Raw genomic sequence first — 19135 nt, forward strand, 5'->3', positions numbered from 1 at the left:
CAGCCTGGGAACCACCCAAGAGCACTTGGCCCTGAGCTGGGTTCCAGCAGAGGGGGGTGATGCTGGCAGGGATGGCTGCCTGGCATGCACATCGCTTTGGCACAGCTCTGGGCTGGAGTGCTGGGTGCTCTCAGCCTGGTCCCAGCCAGACTGGGCATGGTCCTGTGTTTTGCTGTGGTTGACATGGAGACCCTCCAGCTGTCTGTTTGCGGGGTGCCAGGCAGTGGGACTGCTCGTTCCCATTTGGTGGTGGGGAGAGGCAGGTGCTGGGGGCTGGGAGCATAAATTCAGAGCTGTCAGGAGCTCTCGGCACGACAGGTCATAGGGTCAGAGGTAACAGGGCCACCAGTTTCCAGTCCTCAGAACTGGAGACGGCATCTCCAGCTAACAGGGTGCCCACGCAGGTGACTAAGGAGCTGGGAATCCAGCTGGCACCCAACACCTAGGCCCCATGCAGCACTCACAGGCTGCCACGTCCATCTCCCAAGGCCACACGCCCATTGCTAGGAAGAAAGGATCCTGCTGGGAAATGATGCATGAGGCCTGATTGAAACCCAAAACCCCACTGCTGCATCCAGCCCATGCAGGGAACCCAGCTAAGGGTAGGAGACACCCTACTCCATGCAAGGCCAAGGGGTCCTATCCCTTGGGAGTGCCCCTGGGGCTGACAGGCAGCTGAGGTGCTGCTCTGCCATCATGCCAGCTCACAGAACCCAATGATTGCTGTCACTCAGAGACATTGGTCTCCAACATGGCACCAAGGGTTTGTGCCTTGTTTCCTGTGAGGGCCAGGCAGTGCCAAGGCAGAGGAGAAACAACAATGGGGGGCTGCAGCTTGGCTGTGACCCACTCCAAGGATACTCAGCCTTTGGGAAGCAAGTGTGTTCCCCTGTGCACCTGCACCCCACTGCAGACAGACTGAGGCCTGTTTTGGGGCAGCTCCTGCTCCCCCAGTTAGCCCCAGAACTGGGGCACACCAGGGCAGGATGGGTGAGCATCCTTGTGGAGCCTGTCCTGACCCCTTGCTTCGCACCCCAGACCCTCCCGGCTGTGTCCCTGTTCTACCCACATTTAACTCAGCTCTGCCCTAGCTTTGTCAGGCAACGCATTTGCCTGATCTGGACCAGGGTGCGGGGTGAAGGGTGCATGGTGAGGATTGCCTGGTGTGCGGTGCGGGGCGAAGGTGCGATGTGCATCGTGGGGGGTATAGGGTGCAAGGTGCAGGGTGCGGATCGTGGGGTGCAAGGTGCACATTGCAGATTGCAGGGTGCGGATTGCATGGTGCAGGGTGTGGATTGCGGGGTGTGGATTGCGGGGTGTAGGGCGGGGTGCGGATTGCGGGGTGTAGGGCTGGGCGCAGATTGCACGGTGCAGAGTTCGGGGTGTGCGGTGCGCGTTCCTCCGCGGCAGCAGGGGGCGCTGGGCGGGCCGGCGCGGGGCGGTGGCGGCCATGCAGGTACCGGGCGGGTGGCGGGCGCGGGAAGGGGTCGGGTCGGTGCTTCCCGGACCGGGGGTCCCCGGTCCCGCGGGGGTCCCGGCCCGGGGTGGGGTTTTGCCGGCGCTGTGCGGTGACGGCGGTGCCCGCAGGCGGCGGCTCAGGGCTCGAAGGCGGCGGCGCAGGCGGCGGCGCAGGAACTGGTGAAGTTCGTGAACCGCAGTCCCTCGCCGTACCACGGTGAGGAGCGGTCCGGACCCCTCCCCGTCCCTCTTCCCCTTCCACGCGGGCGGCTCTGACTGCTCTTCCCCCCGCAGTGGTGGCCGAGTGCCGCAGCCGGCTACTGCAGGCCGGCTTCCAGGAGCTGAAGGAGACGGAGCACTGGGACGTGCGGCCGGCGCAGAAGGTGGGCCGGGCCGGGCCGGGGCAGCGGGGTCCTGGGGGAGGACGGCGGGCCCTCACCCTACCCCTCTCCCTCCAGTACTTCATCACCAGGAACTACTCCACCCTCATCGCCTTCGCCGTCGGCGGCCAGTTCCAGCCCGGGAATGGGTTCAGCCTGCTGGGGGCCCACACCGACAGCCCCTGCCTCAGGGTAAGGTCGCCCGGCTGTGTGAGGAGTCCTTCTCTGGGGTCCTTCAGTTTCACACCACAGGCAAAAACTACCCTGACTATCCCTGTGCCCTGCAGTACCATTGTTGGCTCCCTACGCCTCCCAGATCTGCCACCCAGAGCAGCCCATGCTGACCCCCTGCATTGCTCTGCCTGCTACTGTATCCTCTGTGTTTTGTATCTTGCGAAGCCCTTCACAGCACCCTGTGCTGGTAGCATCAGCGATGAGGCTCTGGGCATGTGCTGCCCAGTTCCCACCAGCTGCCCAGTCCCCAGTGCTTCGTGGTGCCAGCAGTGACACCTCTGCTGTTGCCCAGGTGAAGCGTCGCTCTAAGCGGGGACAGGTGGGCATAGTGCAAGTTGGCGTGGAAACTTATGGAGGGGGCATCTGGAACACCTGGTTCGACCGTGACCTCACCGTGGCCGGGAGGGTGATCATAAAGGTGAGTCTGATTTAGGGCATGCATGGTCGGATAGCTGTGTGTCTCTGGCTCTGGGTCCCTGACTCCCGCACAGAGTGGGACCTGCTGCAGCCTCTCAGCCCTGCAGGCCTGGCCCTAGAAGTCCTCCTTGTGTTTCAGGATCAAGCCACAGGGCGCCTGGAGCAGCGCTTGGTACGTGTGGAGCGGCCTGTCCTCCGCATTCCTCACCTGGCTATCCATCTGCAGCGCAGCATCAATGAGAACTTTGGACCCAACACCGAGCACCACCTGTAAGGCCTGGCTCAGCCCTGATCCCTGGCCAGCCCTTCAGAGGGCTGGGAGCCAGCTAGAGCAGAGCCAAGCCTCAGTTCTCCCTTTGGTGGCCGCTCGTTGCAGTGGGGAGGTCTGCAGTGGCTTTTAGCCCCTTCCAGGAGATGCTTCCAAGTGTAAGATTTGGTAAAGGACACTGGGGTGTCCTGAGGTTACACAATGGATTTGTCCTTGAAATGTGCATTCCTGCTCCATGTAGCATGGCAGTCACTCCTCTGGAGGAGCAAGGCAAACACCCCAGGAAGGGCTGGCTGTGTGTGACCCAAGCAGGTGAGGTGTGCAAGGCTCTGGGAGCTAATGTTACTGATCCCCACAGGGTTCCCATTCTGGCCACTGCTGTTCAGGAGGAGCTGGAAAAGGAGGTGCTTATGGAGTCTACACCTTGCAGTGCTGCATCCCAGGTGAGCTGTATGCCAAGGGTCAGCAGGGATGCTTGCAAGGACCTCATACTTGTCATGTTTGATTTTCAGTCCTCAGTGACCTGCAACCATGTTCCCCTTGTCCCTGTGGACTGCTGGTAGCCTTTCACTCTGCCTCACAGCTGTGTACACAGCACATCTGCCCAGCTATCTCTGTCTTCTCACTGTTGTCTGCAACCAGTGTAGAAGGGGTGCATCTCCCTGAGGAGGCAGGGCAGGGAGGGGGGCTAGCACAGGGGCAGAGAGCTGTCCTGAGGGAGGTGGGGGCTTGAGCATGGGACATGTTAGTAGGAGGGAGGACTCTGCCAACATGAGCGGGGTCAGGGACAGCTTTGCAAGGGGAAACCAGGAGTTTCTTCTGCCACCCACTACCTCCCCTGCCCGCAGCTCTGCTTTCTTCCCAGGCAGAGCGGCATAGCCCTGTCCTGCTTTCCCTGATCTGCCCCCAGCTGGGGGTGAAACCAGAGCAGATTGTGGAGCTGGAACTATGCCTGGCAGATACACAGCCAGCGGTGAGTAAGGGCAGGAGCCTCTCTCTGTTCACATACAGCCTACAGGCTGGCACTACACAGGTGTTACTTGGCACACATCCTCTGCCTGAGGCGTGCCAGGGCTGGGAGCTGAATGGAGCGAGAGGAAGCTACTCCTGAGGGGCAGAGATAAGGGTACTGCAATGGAGACCCAGTCGCAGGTACTTTTTGGTGACCCAGAGTCTGTGCCCTACTCCTTTTGGCTCTCTGCAGACGCTGGGTGGTGCCTTCGATGAGTTCATCTTCTCTCCACGTCTGGACAACCTGCACAGCTGCTACTGCGCCTTGCAGGTGAGAAGGAAAACCTGTAGGCAGCAGCGTGACCCCCATGCACCCCAGCTCAGCTTTGGGCTGACCCAAGGCTCTGCAGGGAGCTGTGTTCCTGTGAGATGGTTCTGGGTTGTTAGAGGACCTGTGGCTGGATGGGACCTGCCTGCTTTGCTGGGTGTGTGGAGTTCCCAGCAGCTCTCAGGGGTGGATTCTGCTGTTTCTGGGCACAGCTGCCTTCCTCCATGCTTTGCGCTCTCTTGGGGAATTTTCTGGTGGCTCAGTCCTGAGATTCCTGGGATGGGGTAGCACTCAGGCTGGTATCCATTCCCCTCTAACCCCACAGGCCTTGATTGACTCGTGTGCAGCACCCTCATCTCTCTCCCAGGAGCCCAACGTGCGTCTCATTGCGCTCTATGACAATGAGGAGGTGAGTGAGTGGCACAGCCGTGGGGTGGCTGTCATTGGAAGGGGCTCCGTGCTCTTTGCTCTTCTCCAGTCATGCCTAGCAGGAGAGAGATCCCACACTCCTCCCAAGTGAAGGAAACAGGGGCTTGCATACAACCACATGAAGCATGGCCCAGGCAGGGGTGGGAAGCAGTGGTGTGGTAGAAAGATACTTTGCTGGCTTTGGGGAGCCCCCTGTCACTCATCTGGTCCCTGTGGCGCTGGAGGGTTGTGCTGATGGTGGTCCTTGGCAGGTAGGGTCAGAGAGTGCCCAGGGCGCGGAGTCCTTGCTAACGGAGCTGGTGCTGCGCCGGATCTCAGCATCACCACACAACCTGACAGCCTTCGAGGAGGCAGTGGCCAAGTCCTACATGATCAGTGCTGATATGGCCCATGCTGTGCACCCCAATTATGTGTGAGTAGTCTGAGCAGTGCCACGGATGAGGGCAGCCTGCCCTGCTGCCTGTGGGGATATATCCCCATCACTCCCCACTTGTACAGACAGGACAGTCCTTGTTGCAGCACGGAGGGAAGGCTGTAGTGTGAAACTTTTGCTTCTCTTTTGAAGGGACAAGCATGAGGAGAATCATCGTCCAGCCTTCCACAAGGTGAGGGCAGCCCTCTGCTTTGGGCTAGGATGGTTGCTGTGTGTCTGTCCTGCAGCACTGTGGATTGCCCAGCCATTCCCAGGGCACAGCTCAGGAGCAGTCAAATGGTTATCCTGCAATGGGATTTGCCGCATGTCTGATGTTAGTCACTTGGGATCCCAGTCTTGTTTCTAGAGCCCTTCCCTGCTCTGAGCTGTAGCTGTCCCCATGGAAGGGCTGTCCCCATACCCATGGTGCACCCAGGGAAGGGAGAATGGTCTCATGTGTTGGGATGGTACAGCATTGCCTGGGCATAGAAGTTTCCAGGACCACTGACTGTCCCTGTGTCCCGCCATGGGCCTACATTGCCTTCCCTTGTGCAGGGCCCTGTCATCAAAGTGAACAGCAACCAGCGCTACGCCTCCACAGCTGTCACTGAAGCTGTAATCCGGGACATCGCTGCCCGCGTGGGTGTCCCTCTGCAGGTGAGCGGGGCTGGGTGAGCCTTCCTTTAACATTATGAGTTTGAGTTGCAGCCCTGCTGCTGGGTTCTTCAGAGGGTGCCTGTGCCAGAGCTCCCCTGGCACCCCTGTTACCACCTCTGACCCCACCGGGGTCTGTGCGCTACCAGTTTCTCTGGGGCTCCAGCTCCAGGGCTGCCTCGGGGAGTGGGCTGGTGAGCAGGATGGGAGCCTGGCCTGAGTGTGTACTATCTCTGGAGGATTTTGAAACCTGGCTTGGGTCGGTGCTGAGTCCCTGCCGCAAGTTTCCTCCCTGCATGGCAGAGGGCCCATGTAGGAGGCCATGGGGCAGCATGTGGAGCTGCTGAGGTCTTACCCCCATGCAGGAGTTCATGGTGCGCAACGACACACCCTGCGGCACCACCATTGGTCCCATTCTGGCCTCCCGCCTGGGGCTGCGTGTGCTGGACATTGGCTGCCCACAGCTGGCCATGCATTCCATCCGGGAGATGTGCTGCACCTCGGGGGTGCTCCAGAGCATCACCCTCTTCAAGGTGAGCGCTGTGTCCCCCATCCTGTGCTGAAGCCCTCTCCCTGCTGCTCTATATCTCCCACATAATCACGTCCCTGTCCAATCCCTGCTTTGGGGCTGAGCCTAGTCATCCCATGGAGCTCCACAGCCCTCTAAAGCAGCACAGGTACTGGCTGCCTCCGGAGGTGCCCCCTCTCATCCCAGCCTTCCCCAGTGACTGCCATCCCTAAACAGTTCCTATGGCAACCGGTACTAGCCTTGAGTCAGCGATGGGTTACTATGGCGACACGGTCCTGCTTTCCCCAGTAGCTGCCTACTATGACGCTGTGACAGGGAGCTGCTGCCTGCCCCCGCTACGTGGCCCCCCACCCCACACTGCCTTGCTCGGCCCACCCTGACAGCCTTTCTTCTTCCAGGGCTTCTTCGAGCTCCTGCCGATGGTCAGCAGCAGCCTGGTGGTCGACTGAGCATGGCGGGGAGGGAGTAGCAGTGTGTTCAGTCCTGGGGCCATTAAAGCATTTCTGTCTCACTGGCGAGCGGTCTGTGACTGTGGCTGGGGCTGACGTACATGGCTCCCCCTGGGAATTCCCATGGCTCCCACCCGTGCTCTCGCCTGGAACCATGAGCGAAACCTATTCACCCATCCACAGTCCCTTATTGAGGGGTGCTGGGGGTCTCAAGCTAAGAGGCAGAAGACGGCTCGGCTCCTGCCCATGGAGAGCTGACGGGAGGATGTCCCCTATCTCCTGCAGCGCTGGAGCTGCCCCTTTCCCCAGGAATAAGCCTGCCATGCGCGCAGGCATCTGCCGGCCCCAGACCTGCTCGCCGGGGGCCGGGACAGGGGCTGCCTGCCATGGCCGGGGTCAGAGGGGGCGGCCCTGTCCCCGCGGCCGGTGCCCGGGCGGTGCCGTCGGGCGGGGTACGAGGGTGTGGCTCCACGCTCGCCGCTCATTGGGCTGCCCTCAGGGGCGTGTCCCACTGGGGAGCCAGTGCGGCCGCAGGGCTGGGAAGGGGCGGGCTCTGATTGGCGGGGGCGCTGCTGGCGCGGTGACACACCCCCAGGGGGCGTGGCTCGCCCTCGGGGAGGCTGCGATTGGCGAGGCTCTCGGCCGCTTCTTCCCGGAACGCGGCGTGATTGGCCCCGCTGGACAGCGAGGGGCGTGAGCGGGGCGCTGGGGGGCAGCCACGCGGGTCTCTGATTGGCTTCGGCGCGGAGGGGCGTAGCGCAGCGGCAGCACGCAGCGTGCCATTGGCGGGGCGGTGGCGGCGGGCGGGGCGCGCGGCGCGGCGGGGCGCGGGTTGGCGGCGGCGGCGGGGGCGCGGCCGGCGGGTGCGCCATGGTGCGGCCGTGAGCGGAGCATGGGGCGGCGGCTCCTCCGGGCGCTCCTCTGCCTCCTCCTCCTGGCCGGCCGCGGGCAGCTGCGTGACGGCGCCGCCGCCGCCACCGCCGCACACGGTGAGACCGCGACCCCGGGCAGGGCGGCTTTGTCCCAGCCAGCGCGGGAGCCGGGAGCCGATTCCCGGGCAGTGGTGGGGCACGGGGCTCTGCGGCCGGTGGGGTCGCCGCCGCTGTAGGTGCTGTCACGGCGTGCAGAGGCGAGTCCGGCCCCTGGCGGAGAGCGGTAGAGGGCGGCCCGGGATCGGCACGGCGGGTGCGTCATTGGCGCCGGGAGCGCCCCTCTCCCGGGGCTGCCGGGCCGGCGGGTGTGCTAATCCCGGGGCACCCCGCCGGCTGTAGAGTTGCCACCCCGCTAGGCCCGATAGCCAGCAGCTACGGGACGGGAGCAGAACGGTGCGTGCTGGTGCCCGGGGCAAAGCCGATGCCTGGGGCTGCCGCAGGGATGGGGAGCCCGGGGCAGCGGCCCTAAGCGTGGCTTCCTCCGGGGCCATGCCGCCCTTTAGCTGCCCTCCGCTTGTAAGTGCGGCCCGCCCAGGCCGGTGCTCCTGCTCTTCTCCAATTCGGTCCGTGTGGTCCCTGCTTGGGGCTCTCGGGGACCCGAGTGTCGCTGCCGGTAGCAGGGCTGCACCCCCCCCGCACGGCACGACACGGCCCCGGTGCCGCTGACTCACTACCGGGCGTCCGAGGCTGCTGCGCCCCTCGTCCTCCAGCGGCCCGGGAGTGGCGGGACGGGTCCGGCTGCATCGCGGGGGCCCCGCTGTCCCCGGGAGCAGGCAAGGAATGGTGCCGGGGCGTCTGCGGCCGAGCACAGTCCTGGCCGGGGAGCCTCCCTGAGCTGGGGCCACCGCCCCTCCCGGCAGAGCGGGGAGTCTCGGCGGGAGAGCGCTGCGCCGTTTCAGCACCGCGGACAGCGCCGGCCCTTCCGCCCAGGCCCGGCCCCCCAGCTGCCGCCGTCCCTGGGGTCTCCCCTGGCAGTGGGGTCCTGTGCCCCGCACCTGCGTGGCCTCCGCCCAGGGGGACACTGGCCCGTGGGTGCCGGGGGTTCGGGGACCCCCATCCCCACTAGCCCCCTTCCCCCTCGGAGGGCTCGACGGGCCCCTCCCTCCCCTCCCCCCGGTTGTTTTCTCGTTCCTTCCTTGCCATCCGGGGCTGAGTCATCGCCTGCTGCCGTCTCGCTGCTGACGGTCTTGGACCGAGACGGGGGGGGGGAGAGGAAGGGGGAAGCCGCCCCCTGCCCAAGTGCTGCCCCCCGGAGGGGCTGGAGAAGCACACAGCCCACACCCCCAACACCACTACATCCATGCTTTGGGGTCCGCCTCGCAGGGAGAGTGGATCCCGGTGTCACCGGGTTGCATCCCTTCCTCGTAGTACCACATGTAGGAGGGCAACAGATGTGGTTTTGCAGGTTTCTACTGCCTCAAGTCATACCTTCCTAACTGTCAGCACCCCAAAAAACTCCAGGCCTTCCCCTCTCCCCAGAGCCAAGGGCATACTCTTTATACAGACCCTATCTTGTCTTTGAGGGGCAGAAAAGACTGGCACCGAGCCTCTGCCCTGGTCTACAAAGCTGTGTCCCCTCCCACCATCACCACATTGCATTCCTGTGCTGCTTTTCTGGAGTGTAGGGTTCCCCCAAGCAGCTGGTGATGAGCAAATCCCACTGGAGCCCCCCTTGGATGTTGAGCTGACTGGCCTGTCTCTCTGTCTGTTCCAGGCTGCCTGTTTGACCGGAGGCTGTGCTCCCCACAGGAGGTGTGCGTGCAGGGTAAGTGGCTAGCAGGGGTGCAGGGATTCCCAAGTGGGTGTGGAGGATACATGGATGCCTTGCAGGGGAACGTACGGTGCGGTGTGGGGAATCATGTCAGGAGAAAGGTGGAGCTGTACCTGGAGATCCCCACATCAGGGTGTTTGTTCATCCACTTCTGCTGCCTCCCCTCTCTTGCAGATGGGCTGTTTGGGCAGTGCCAGGTGGGCTCCGTGCAGGACAGACCCTACTTTCAGGTCACATCTCCCGTGCTCCAGCGTCTGCAGGATGTCTTGCGGCATCTCATGGCACAAGGTGAAGGAGGGGAGCATGGGGGAAGTTGCTGTGACCCTGTGGGGAGAGGGTGTCAGGTAGAATTGCCTGGTGGCACTAGGACCATCTGAGGTCCTGCTGGCCCAAGGGCCAGGGTGGGCTGAGGAGGGAGATCCTGGGAGGAGCAGGGTTAAACCCAGGCTGTGGCACACAGGATCAGAATATCAGGACAGCCTCCCAAGCATTCCTACCATGGCTCCCAGCCTGCCCCCGTGTCTCACAGTCTCCTCCCATAGCAGGGCTCTCATGGCAGGACGGCATCACCCAGTACGTGATCTCCCAGGAGATGGAGCGCATCCCCCGCCTCCGCCTGCCACCCTCGCTGGAGCCAGTGGCCAGGGACAGGTAGGAGAGCACCAGCTGCCAGCCTGTGAGCAGAGCCCAATGGAGCAGCGAGGACTCTGCCCCTCAAGTGGGGTCTAGGGAGAGACCTCCCCCTTACCCAGGTGAGTCACCCCAGCTCTGTTTGCCTTCCAGGTTTCTGCCTCTCCGCAGTGAGCCCCGGCGAGCCCCGCTGCCCCCAGACTCTGGCCTGCCAGCAGTTCAGCATCTGGAGCAGCCCCCACCACTCCTGCTTTCCCCACTGGTGCAGCGGTACCTGGAGCACGTCTTGCTGCCCTCCTCACCCCAGCTGGGCTACGAGGAGGCTCTGCTCAATCCCTACTCCTACCACAAGGTAAGATGGGGGTTGAGCACCTTCTCCTGGGCAGAAAGGTAGAGATTGGCAGGGAGCTGCTGCACTCCAAGCACCTTTCTGCTGGTGCTGGGCTACCCCCTGCCTCCACCCTGGGGTGACAGGGGACCTGTGGGGTTTGACATGTGTTTCGGTTGCAGTTCGCCTATCAGCATGGTGCTCACCAGCATCCCAGCGGTTCAGCCAGGCAGAGCTCTGAGACCTCCTCGCTGCTGGGCCGGATTCCTGCCCAGACCCTTTTTGGGGCTGGCCCCGTGCCCTCCTATAGTGGGCAGCCAGGAATGGATGGGGGGCATCTCTTCCAGGACTTGGGCATGCTTTCCCTGCCCAGAGAGACAGCTGGCCGCCCAGACCCTGCCAGCACCAGGCTCCAGCACAGCTTGCGGCTCCCCAGTGACTACAGAAACATGGAGGAGAGGGAGCAGCAAGCCCCCCTGGCTGCCCAGCCACCCTCTGCACAGACGGGTACCTTGTTCTCCAGACAGATACCAACCCTTGTCCCTATCCTGTACCCACAACCATGTTCCTCATGACTTACACTTTCCCTCCTCTTTGGCTTTATGCCCATGGGCAGCCTATACCCACAACCCCACCTGCCCCATCTGCTACATCCCCTGGCCCCTGGTCTCCATGCAATGCAAGAGCATCCAACCTGATGCTACATCCTCTTGCAGATGCTGCCCTGAAGAGACTGGCTTCCCTCCTGGCCAGCTATGGCCTGGGGCTGCCAGAACTGAGTCCCCAGCAGCTAAGCAGCCTCTCCACCCTCCTCCAGCTGCTCCAGAGCTCTGGTGAGATGGGCGCAGGGATGGGACAGGCAGGGCCTGGCAGCAGCGAGTGCTAGCATGCCCTGTTTCAGGGTAGGGAGTGTTGCCTTTTGGGGTGAGAGCTGCAAGACCTCTGTCTCTCTCCTTTCCAGGTGTTGCTGGCCCTGAAGTGCCCACAGCAAAACGGGTGGGTTTGCAGCAGGGTGGTGCTGGAGGAGGTGCCATGCCACAGGTGGGATGAGGGGGAGGAGGCAGTTCCCCATCTGGGCTCTCTTCAGAGATTCCATCTTCTGCCTTTTCCTCCCTTCAGGTGATGGAGGGAGACATGCAGCATGGAGAGGAGCCAGTGTCCCCTTCCTCCACAGTGCCACCCCCCAAAATCCCAGCCAGCAGCTCCCCAGGGGATGGAACAAAGGGCAGGGCAGCATCCTCACCAACTCCCCAGGCTGAGCCACAGCGGGGACACAGTGGGGATGCACTCAGCCCTGGAAAGCAGATTGTGGTGGAGAAGAAGAGCTACACACAGATGAAGGATGGTCGAGCACAGCAGGGCATGCGGCTGCCAGACGAGTATGGCTACATCGTTACGGACCAGAAGTGAGAGCTGGGGGTCAGGCAAGGGGGTCTGTGTGCATGAAGGGTCTGTATCTCCCCACCAACAGCTGTCACAGCTTCACATGCTTGATGGAGCCTGTTTGGGTCTCTGGTAGGGTCGGGTTTCCGTGGGGTCAGCTCCACCTCATCCCTTCTCTCCCCACAGCCCTCGTTCCATCTCAAAGGCTACTTTTCTAAGCCCACACTGAGGCCAGGGCTCACTGTTGCATGATGGGAGGCTGGGAGTGTGTGTGCACAAGTGTCTCTGTGCACACTCATGTGCAAGGGGTGGTCAGCTCACCCCCACCACCACACATCACCACTCTCTTACCTCCTGCCCACCCTGACACCCTGCTCTTGCTGTGTGCTTGGGACTTCCTGAGCCTGCCTTTCCTTGTTCCCTGACTGTGGGGGGCACGGGCTGTCCCCTTGCCCCTGCCACCCCCTCCTAACCCTGACACTGTCCCCACAGGCCCCTGGGGCTGGCTGCTGGTGTGCGGCTGCTGGAGCTCCTCGCCAAGCACCTCCACCTCTCCACCGCCAGCTTCATCAACATCAGGTGAGGGCACTGGGACCATGAGATGCTCAGCCCTGGCCATGCTCATCATCCCTAGGCAGTGGGACAGGAGGGACTGGGCTGTGGGGAAGGTGGGGATGGTGTCTTCATTTCCTGGTCTCACACTGTGTCCCCCCTCTCTCCGGCAGCGTTGTGGGTCCTGCACTTACCTTCCGCATCCGACAGAACCCCCAGAACTTTTCACTGGCAGATGTGGCCAGCCAGACTGGTGAGTTGGGCAGTGTCCCCCTGGTTCTGTTCCTCTGTTCCCCTCCCAGTTGTCAGTGCCCCTTCCCAGGGACCAGGAAGAGGGGGCTCCTACTATACATCCCACTGCCTTTGGCTGAAGGGGGGAGCTGCAGTAGGCAGCTGTCAGAGCTATCCCTTGTCTCAGTCTCTGGGGGGTCTCTTGTGTGGAGGAGAAGCATCCCTCTGACTATCTCCTTCCTGTCCACAGAGCAAGTGAAGGGAGAGCTGGAGCATGAGCTGGGCCTGAAGATTGTGCAAACAGGAGTGGGAGAGGTAGGAGTGAATGAGGATCCCATCCCTTGGGGCTGGGGTGGCCCAGGGATATGGGAGTGGGGATTGTGCCACTGGGTATAAGGCAGGTAGCCAGGAGCCCCCAGCCCTGGGGCACAGGGGTCTTTGTGAGTGAGCTGTCCCTGCAGGTCTGTGGGGCAGCTGAAGGGTAGAGGAGACTGGGCAGCATTCAGGGCTCTGTGTTGGAGACAGACTCCAATCCCATGTTGGAGGAGTCCTGTTGGAGACTGCTCCAGTCCTATCTGTCCATCATCTCCCTCCACAGCATGGCAGCATGATCCTGCCCAGCTGCCTGTATTCCCAGGGCTCTCTGCTCGTTTCAAAACAAAAGCTCGACAGTGTTTGAAGGCGGTTTGAGAAGGATTCCTAGAGGCTTTTCTTCTCCCCAAGATTGGGGGGCTGCAGGCTGTGTCCCTCAAGGCTCATCCTCACCCTTGCCTCTCTCCAGCCTGCACACCCCACCTCAACTGTGGCTGGGCACCCGAGCACTGGGATGTTCCCAGAGCACCCCACAAACCAGAGCTAGGCAGACAAAATGCCGTCATGTCCCCAGAGAATGGCAAAGCAGCTGAAGGTAGGGATGGAACAGGAACCATCTGTTTGGATAGGAGTTACCCCTCCCCATGCTCCTTTGGGGAGCCACAGGACAGTCTCCTGGGGCAGGGAGCAAGGGCTGGAGATAGGGACCAAGCCTGACTCCTATGTTTGCAGCCTGAGGAGGAAAAATGGTGTAACACACCCCCAGCACAGTGTCCCCATTTCTCTCTTCTTGTCATGTGGCTGTAGCCCTGAGCAGGGAGGAAGGAAGAGGGAACTCTGGAGGAGGAGGAGGCCATGGAGAAGGGGTGGCCTGACCACTAAGACAACCTGTCCCTATCAGCAATATGTGGAGTGTCGCTATGGCAATGCCTTTTGATGAGGCAGGTGGCAGGAACTGGGAGAGATGTCAGAGATGACGGAGATGGAGCTCAGAGGAGGCTGAGGCAGCTTTGTAAACTCCCTTCTGCACCGACCTTCCCAGTTCTAACCAGCTTGTGCTTTTCCTTCATTCCCTCCTGGTTCTGAACTTGGTGGGACTGGTGCAAGATTTGAGGAAGGAGGGATATAGAGAGGCAGGGAGACAGCAGGGCCTGGGCAGGCCTTGGGAGAGAAATCCTTTCTGCCCCCCAGCTCCTCCAGGGCCTGCAGGGCAAGTCCTACCTGGGTACCCCGGGGAGCTGGGTGATGCTGAGCCTGGTGGGTGCCCTGGCTGCAGGACAGGCTGGACCTTGACAGCCATCAACTGCTGGAACTGGCACAGCTGGGGGGCAGGTGGCAGCGGGGACACCTAGGCTGGGGACATCCCCAGGCATCATGATGATGATGATGTAGTTGATGATGGTTCAGTGTTCCCTCGGTAACCTCATCAGTCTCATAGCCAATGAGAGGCTATGGCAATGAGGTAATGCAGGGCTCTGGCAGCTCATTGGGCACAGGATGTTTGAAGTGGTGATGTCCCAGCAACCCTGTACTGCCCTAGCTGGACCTGGGCAGTCTTGGCATTGGCAGGAAAGTCTTGTCTAGCAAGGCCTGAGCAGCATCCTGTTCCAGCATGGGACTGGCATGAATCAGGGTGTCTCCCACAGCCACAGGGAAGGACCCTTAGAGACACTACCTACAAGGTGGCAGGGGCTGCTCTGTGTCCTAACTGAGGAAGGCAACAGGGAGGACCTGTCTCTCAGCCACTACAGCTGGGATGTTACCAGCAATGCTGGCAGTGCTGCATATTCCCTACCCTGCTTTTCCCAATGTCCTGCTGTTGGAGCAGTGGCCGTAGGGGAGAGCCAGCCTCAGCTGGGAAAGTCTCCTGGGAGCAGCACACCCAGCACTGCAGTTGCCCATCCTACACCATTAACTCCTTGGGCTGAATTCAGCTCTTGATCTCCAGCTGGGCAGCAGGTCATGGAACCAAAGTTCTATCAGGCTACTGCTCGCCCTGTAGAGGGGCAGCCCAGGGTGCTGGGAGCACGGAAGCAGGAAGTCACTGCTACCTCGTCTTGGCCAAGCTCCTCCAGCTCCAGGGACACCACTGTAGCAATGCCCCATCTGACATGTAGGTGGGTGCACACTGCCTCACTCTAGGGACACCAGCTCTGCTTGGAGAATCAGCACCCTCAGGAAGAGGAAGGAAGAGCCCTTGATCTGTTTTAACCCCCAGCAACCCTAAACGAGGAGCAGAATAGGGTCTCTGCTTCCCCCAGCCCCATGCTAACTAACCCTTGGCTTGGTCCCCAGCGAAATGAGGCTGCTGCCTACTCACGCCCATCCCGCTTTGGGGACGGCTTCCACTCGGTGCTGCTGACCTTCATCGCGCTGGCCTGCGTGGTGGTCATTGCCATCGCAGTGTCTGCTGCCTTCTGCCTCCGGCGCCATGCCAAGCAGCGGGAGAAGGAGCGCCTGGCTGCCTTGGGGCCAGAGGGTGCTGCTGACACCACTTTCGAGTACCAGGTAGGACCCTGTGGGATGTGGGACCCCTGCGGGATGTGGGACCCTGCAGGATGCATCACTGCCATGTGTCAGCATCACTCAGGGTGCATGGGGCTGCCCTATGGCAGTGCTGTGGCCAAAGGGCAGGGCTCTTGCTGGGGTTCCCCAGGAGCTGTGCCGCCAGCACATGGCTGCCAAGTCCCTCTTTGGCCGCTCTGAGGCACCAGCAGCACCAGCAGAGACTTCGAGGGTCAGCAGTGTCTCGTCCCAGTTCAGCGATGCTCCGCAGCACAGCCCCAGCTCCCACAGCAGCACACCCTCCTGGTGTGAGGAGCCTGTCCAGTCCAACATGGACATCTCCACCGGACACATGATCCTGGTGAGCCAGCAAAGAGGGGTGGCAGCCCCCTCCCCAGCCCCCCATCTGCCCCCTGCTGCTGGGCTGACCCCTGCCCCTCTGCCCCAGGCCTATATGGAGGACCACCTCCGCAACCGGGACCGGCTGGCCAAGGAGTGGCAGGCGCTCTGTGCCTACCAAGCTGAGCCCAGCATCTGCTCCATTGCCCAGAGCGAATCCAACCTGAAGAAGAACCGCAACCCCGACTATGTGCCCTGTGAGCATCCCAGCCACCCTGCCCCAGGGACCAGCTCCCAGGGATGTGGCTAGAGCAGGGTGTGGGGCATGGGGATGCTCAGAGCCACAGCTGGTTGTGGCATTAGTGTGCCCCCAGCTCCTCTAGGCACTCACCAAGTCTCCTGACCTGTTACCCCAGATGATCACGTGCGGATCAAGCTGAAAGCTGAGAGCAATCCATCCCGCAGTGACTTCATCAATGCCAGTCCAATCGTGAGTGATCACTGGGGGCTCCTGCCCTGCCACCCTGCTCTGTGATGTGCCCAGCCCAGGTGAGGTTTTCACTCTGGGATAGAGCTGGACTGAGGTCACATCCCTGAGGGCTACAGATGTGAGCTTTGTGCCTGCCCCATTGCTCAGTTGTTAAATCCCATTTCCCTCCTGGCTGGGACATCTGAATCTCCCTCCCTAACCCTCCAATCATCCCTGGACTATTCCCCTAGTCCTTCAAGTGTCACTAACCCCTGGCCAAAGAACGTGAAGTCTGATACCCCCTTTCCTGTTCCAGATTGAGCATGACCCACGGATGCCAGCATACATTGCCACGCAGGGGCCGCTGTCCCACACCATTGCTGACTTCTGGCAGGCAAGTGTCACGTGGCTATGCCAGCCGATTGGGGTCCCTTTGTGTCTGCCCACCAGATGGGTGACAGGGACTTGAATGCCCTCCCACCCGGGCTGTCCCCCAGCAGTGAAAACCCCCTTGCTTTGCCCACAGATGGTGTGGGAACATGGCTGCACTGTCATTGTCATGCTGAGCCCCCTGGCTGAGGACAGTGTCAAGCAGTGTGACCGCTACTGGCCAGATGAAGGCTCCTCTCTCTACCACATCTATGAGGCAAGTGTGGCAGTGGCCTGGGGCATGGAGCATCCTCTGGCCCCTGTGCCCCTGTGCCCCTGAGCGCAGCCCTCTTGCCGGGCACTGATGCCCACTGTCTGCCTCACTTGGGCAGGTGAACCTGGTGTCAGAGCACATCTGGTGCGAGGATTTCCTGGTGCGCAGCTTCTACCTGAAAAACGTGCAGTCACAGGAGACCCGCACCCTGACGCAGTTCCACTTCCTCAGCTGGCCAGCCGAGGGCATCCCCACCACCACCCGGCCCCTCCTTGACTTCCGCAGGTGAGTGCCCACATGGCACCGTGCCAGCCCTTGGGGAGCCAGCGGTGATCCCAAATGCACGCGAATGATGGGCGACGACATTGCTGCCAATATGATGAGGGTTGGGGCCATGGCATGGACCAGGAGCAGGAACTGGGAGCTGCCATGGATGGGAGGGAGCAGAAGAACCAGGTTTTGGCCAACTTGAGATGAGGCTCAACAGAGTTTGGTGGGCAAGGAACCTCCGACTGACTTTGCCAGGACTCTCCAGCCTTCATGGGGAGGGTGAGAAAGTGCTCTCCAGAGCTGTCACGGAGGGCAGCACTGACCAGCACCTTCCCCAGCCACGGGTGCAAGAAGAAACCCCAGAGCCAGCCTTAAACTGGCTGTGACCCATTGCTCCCAATGCTCTACAACCAGTGGTGGATCCCCAGCTAGCCCAGGGCAAGGGCTGCAGGACTGGGACTGCTCCCAGGAGATTTGTCTGCCCAGGTCTTTAGGTCCCTGGGTGGTGGTGGGCTCTTGCCAGGCACAGGCTGGTCACTGTCCCTAGGTTGTGTGGGGCCAGGGACCCAGCCTAGGGTAGTGGGGGGTCTCTGAGCATGTCGCCTTCCTCAGTCCCGCTCACGCTCTCTCTCTCTCTCTCTGTCTGTCTCTGTCTCTCTCTCGCAGCTGCCGGCGTCATTTTTGTGATTTGCAGCTAGTAATCTGGCTCCAGTTGCATAGTCACAAAAGTGATCGTTGGCAGCCGTGCCTGCTGCATGGAGCATGCCAGGAGCCCCACCGGCGCCTGGCCCCCAGCTTCACGCCCCACCGGACCAGAGCTGCTCCCTGGGGGTCCTGCCACTGCTCCCCTCCCCAGGCTGGGCACCTGAGGATCTGAACTCCTCTCCCTGCCCTGGCCACTTTCCACCCACGGTCCCCATCCCATGTCCAGCACCATTGTGGAGGCAGGAAGAGCCATGAGCCGGACCCCCAGGGCCACATCATGGTGTGCTGCTGCCCTGCCCCACTGAGCACAGCAAGAGACACCTAGCACAGCCTTGACCCTGGCACAGCAGGGCATTGATCTGTTCCCTCTTATCCTTGCAGGAAGGTGAACAAGTGCTACCGGGGTCGCTCCTGCCCTATTATCGTGCACTGCAGGTACTGCAGGGGATGGAGGGGCATTTGGGCTTGAAGGTGTCTGAAGGCTGGGACCTGCTGCCCAGGACCAGTCCCATTGGAAGCAGTTCCCCTGGACCAAGCATCTGTGTTTTGCAGTGATGGTGCAGGCAGGACTGGGACATACATCCTTGTCGACATGGTCCTGAACCGAATGGCCAAAGGTAGGTGCAGAGAAGCACCATTTCTGCCCTGTCCATGAGCTTGGCTGTGAACTCCCTGCCTAGCACCTCTCTCTCCCTCTGCCCCAGGGGTGAAAGAGATAGACATAGCTGCTACGCTGGAGCACATCCGAGACCAGCGGCCTGGTATGGTGCAGACCAAGGTACGCCCCAAACTGGGGATCATCTCCCTCCACATAAGCATGCATAGCCCCTGGGGCCGAGCTGGCAGGGACCCTCATGCCCCCTGCTGTGCTCCTGCAGGACCAGTTTGAGTTCGCACTGACGGCTGTGGCTGAGGAAGTGAATGCCATCCTGAAGGCACTGCCGCAGTGATGGCGAGAAGCCCTCCCTCCCCCTTCGTCTGCCCCCTGCCCTGTGCTTCGCACTCTCCTCACCTGCCTCTGGGGCTGCTCTCCCTATAAATGGTGTCTGTGCTTCTAGCTCTGTTCCCCCTGCCCCCAGGCCTCCCTTCCCGTCTCCCCAAGGACATTGACCTCAGGCTCTCTGTGTGTAGGAACCCTGTCGCACCCACTGCCACCACAGAGGGAACGGGGCTGGTGGCCCTAAGCCCTGTGGAGGGGGACACCAGGTGGTGCTCTTGAGAGCTGGCAGGGGGGCTCCCCAACCTGTCAGTTCTGTGTTAGCTTTCTTCCTGCACCCACATGGGGGGCATAAGTGGGCAGGGGTCCTCCGAACTTGGGGGAAGCATGGGGTGCAGGGGGGCCTGGCCCAGCCCCATCCCAGGTCCCCTTTGTGTGCTCCCTGCCTAGTCACTCGAGCAGAAGAAAAATTTCTAGAGAACTATAATTTTGTATCTTGAGGTGAATAAAGTTCTTGTGTCACGTTCGTGCAGCTGCAGCCAGGCCTGGCCTCTGTGTGTATTGGAATGGCACAGGGAGGAAATGTCATGTCTGTCCATCTCTATCCTGCACTCCACAA

General features: G+C 61.4%; 2 protein-coding genes across 4 annotated transcripts; both read left to right on the forward strand.

Annotated features, from left to right (window-relative positions):
- Positions 1–1407: 1407 nt before the first annotated feature.
- Positions 1408–6571, forward strand: DNPEP (aspartyl aminopeptidase). Its single transcript, XM_085066703.1, has 15 exons — positions 1408–1456; positions 1588–1675; positions 1753–1841; positions 1917–2030; positions 2365–2490; positions 2629–2759; positions 3116–3200; positions 3623–3730; positions 3962–4039; positions 4362–4445; positions 4717–4877; positions 5031–5070; positions 5433–5534; positions 5897–6064; positions 6459–6571. The coding sequence occupies exons 1-15, from the start codon at positions 1451–1453 to the stop codon at positions 6507–6509; spliced, it is 1431 nt and encodes a 476-aa protein (XP_084922829.1). The 5' UTR covers positions 1408–1450; the 3' UTR covers positions 6510–6571.
- Positions 6572–7339: 768 nt separating this feature from the next.
- On the forward strand, positions 7340–19054 carry PTPRN (protein tyrosine phosphatase receptor type N). 3 transcript variants are annotated; one of them, XM_085066708.1, is made up of 23 exons: positions 7340–7498; positions 9156–9206; positions 9387–9500; positions 9755–9863; positions 9996–10194; positions 10353–10677; positions 10887–11003; positions 11132–11211; positions 11290–11576; positions 12046–12132; positions 12279–12358; positions 12587–12651; positions 14944–15156; positions 15305–15514; positions 15602–15749; positions 15909–15982; positions 16278–16355; positions 16488–16607; positions 16723–16889; positions 17961–18014; positions 18132–18196; positions 18284–18357; positions 18458–19054. In XM_085066708.1, exons 1-23 carry the CDS (start codon positions 7402–7404, stop codon positions 18527–18529), a joined length of 2886 nt encoding a protein of 961 aa, XP_084922834.1. In that variant the 5' UTR covers positions 7340–7401; the 3' UTR covers positions 18530–19054. The 3 variants fall into 3 exon arrangements, with proteins under 3 accessions (XP_084922834.1, XP_084922836.1, XP_084922835.1); XM_085066710.1 differs by having other exon boundaries at positions 11132–11166; XM_085066709.1 differs by having other exon boundaries at positions 9758–9863.
- The last annotated feature ends 81 nt before the right edge of the window (positions 19055–19135 follow it).

This window comes from Lichenostomus cassidix, chromosome 7 (assembly GCF_008360975.1).
Source record: "Lichenostomus cassidix isolate B80296 chromosome 7, HeHo_3.0, whole genome shotgun sequence".
NCBI lineage: Eukaryota > Metazoa > Chordata > Aves > Passeriformes > Meliphagidae > Lichenostomus > Lichenostomus cassidix.

Excerpts from the sequence above, each read along its gene's own strand:
- PTPRN (XM_085066708.1), top strand. The coding sequence starts at position 7,402 with ATGGGGCGGCGGCTCCTCCGGGCGCTCCTCTGCCTCCTCCTCCTGGCC. Across the intron at positions 9,501-9,754 it reads GCGGCATCTCATGGCACAAG|CAGGGCTCTCATGGCAGGAC; the intron begins GTGAAGGAGGGG and ends CTCCTCCCATAG. Across the intron at positions 16,608-16,722 it reads CTCTCTACCACATCTATGAG|GTGAACCTGGTGTCAGAGCA; the intron begins GCAAGTGTGGCA and ends TCACTTGGGCAG.
- DNPEP (XM_085066703.1), top strand. Across the intron at positions 2,760-3,115 it reads CCCAACACCGAGCACCACCT|GGTTCCCATTCTGGCCACTG; the intron begins GTAAGGCCTGGC and ends TGATCCCCACAG. Across the intron at positions 5,535-5,896 it reads GCGTGGGTGTCCCTCTGCAG|GAGTTCATGGTGCGCAACGA; the intron begins GTGAGCGGGGCT and ends ACCCCCATGCAG.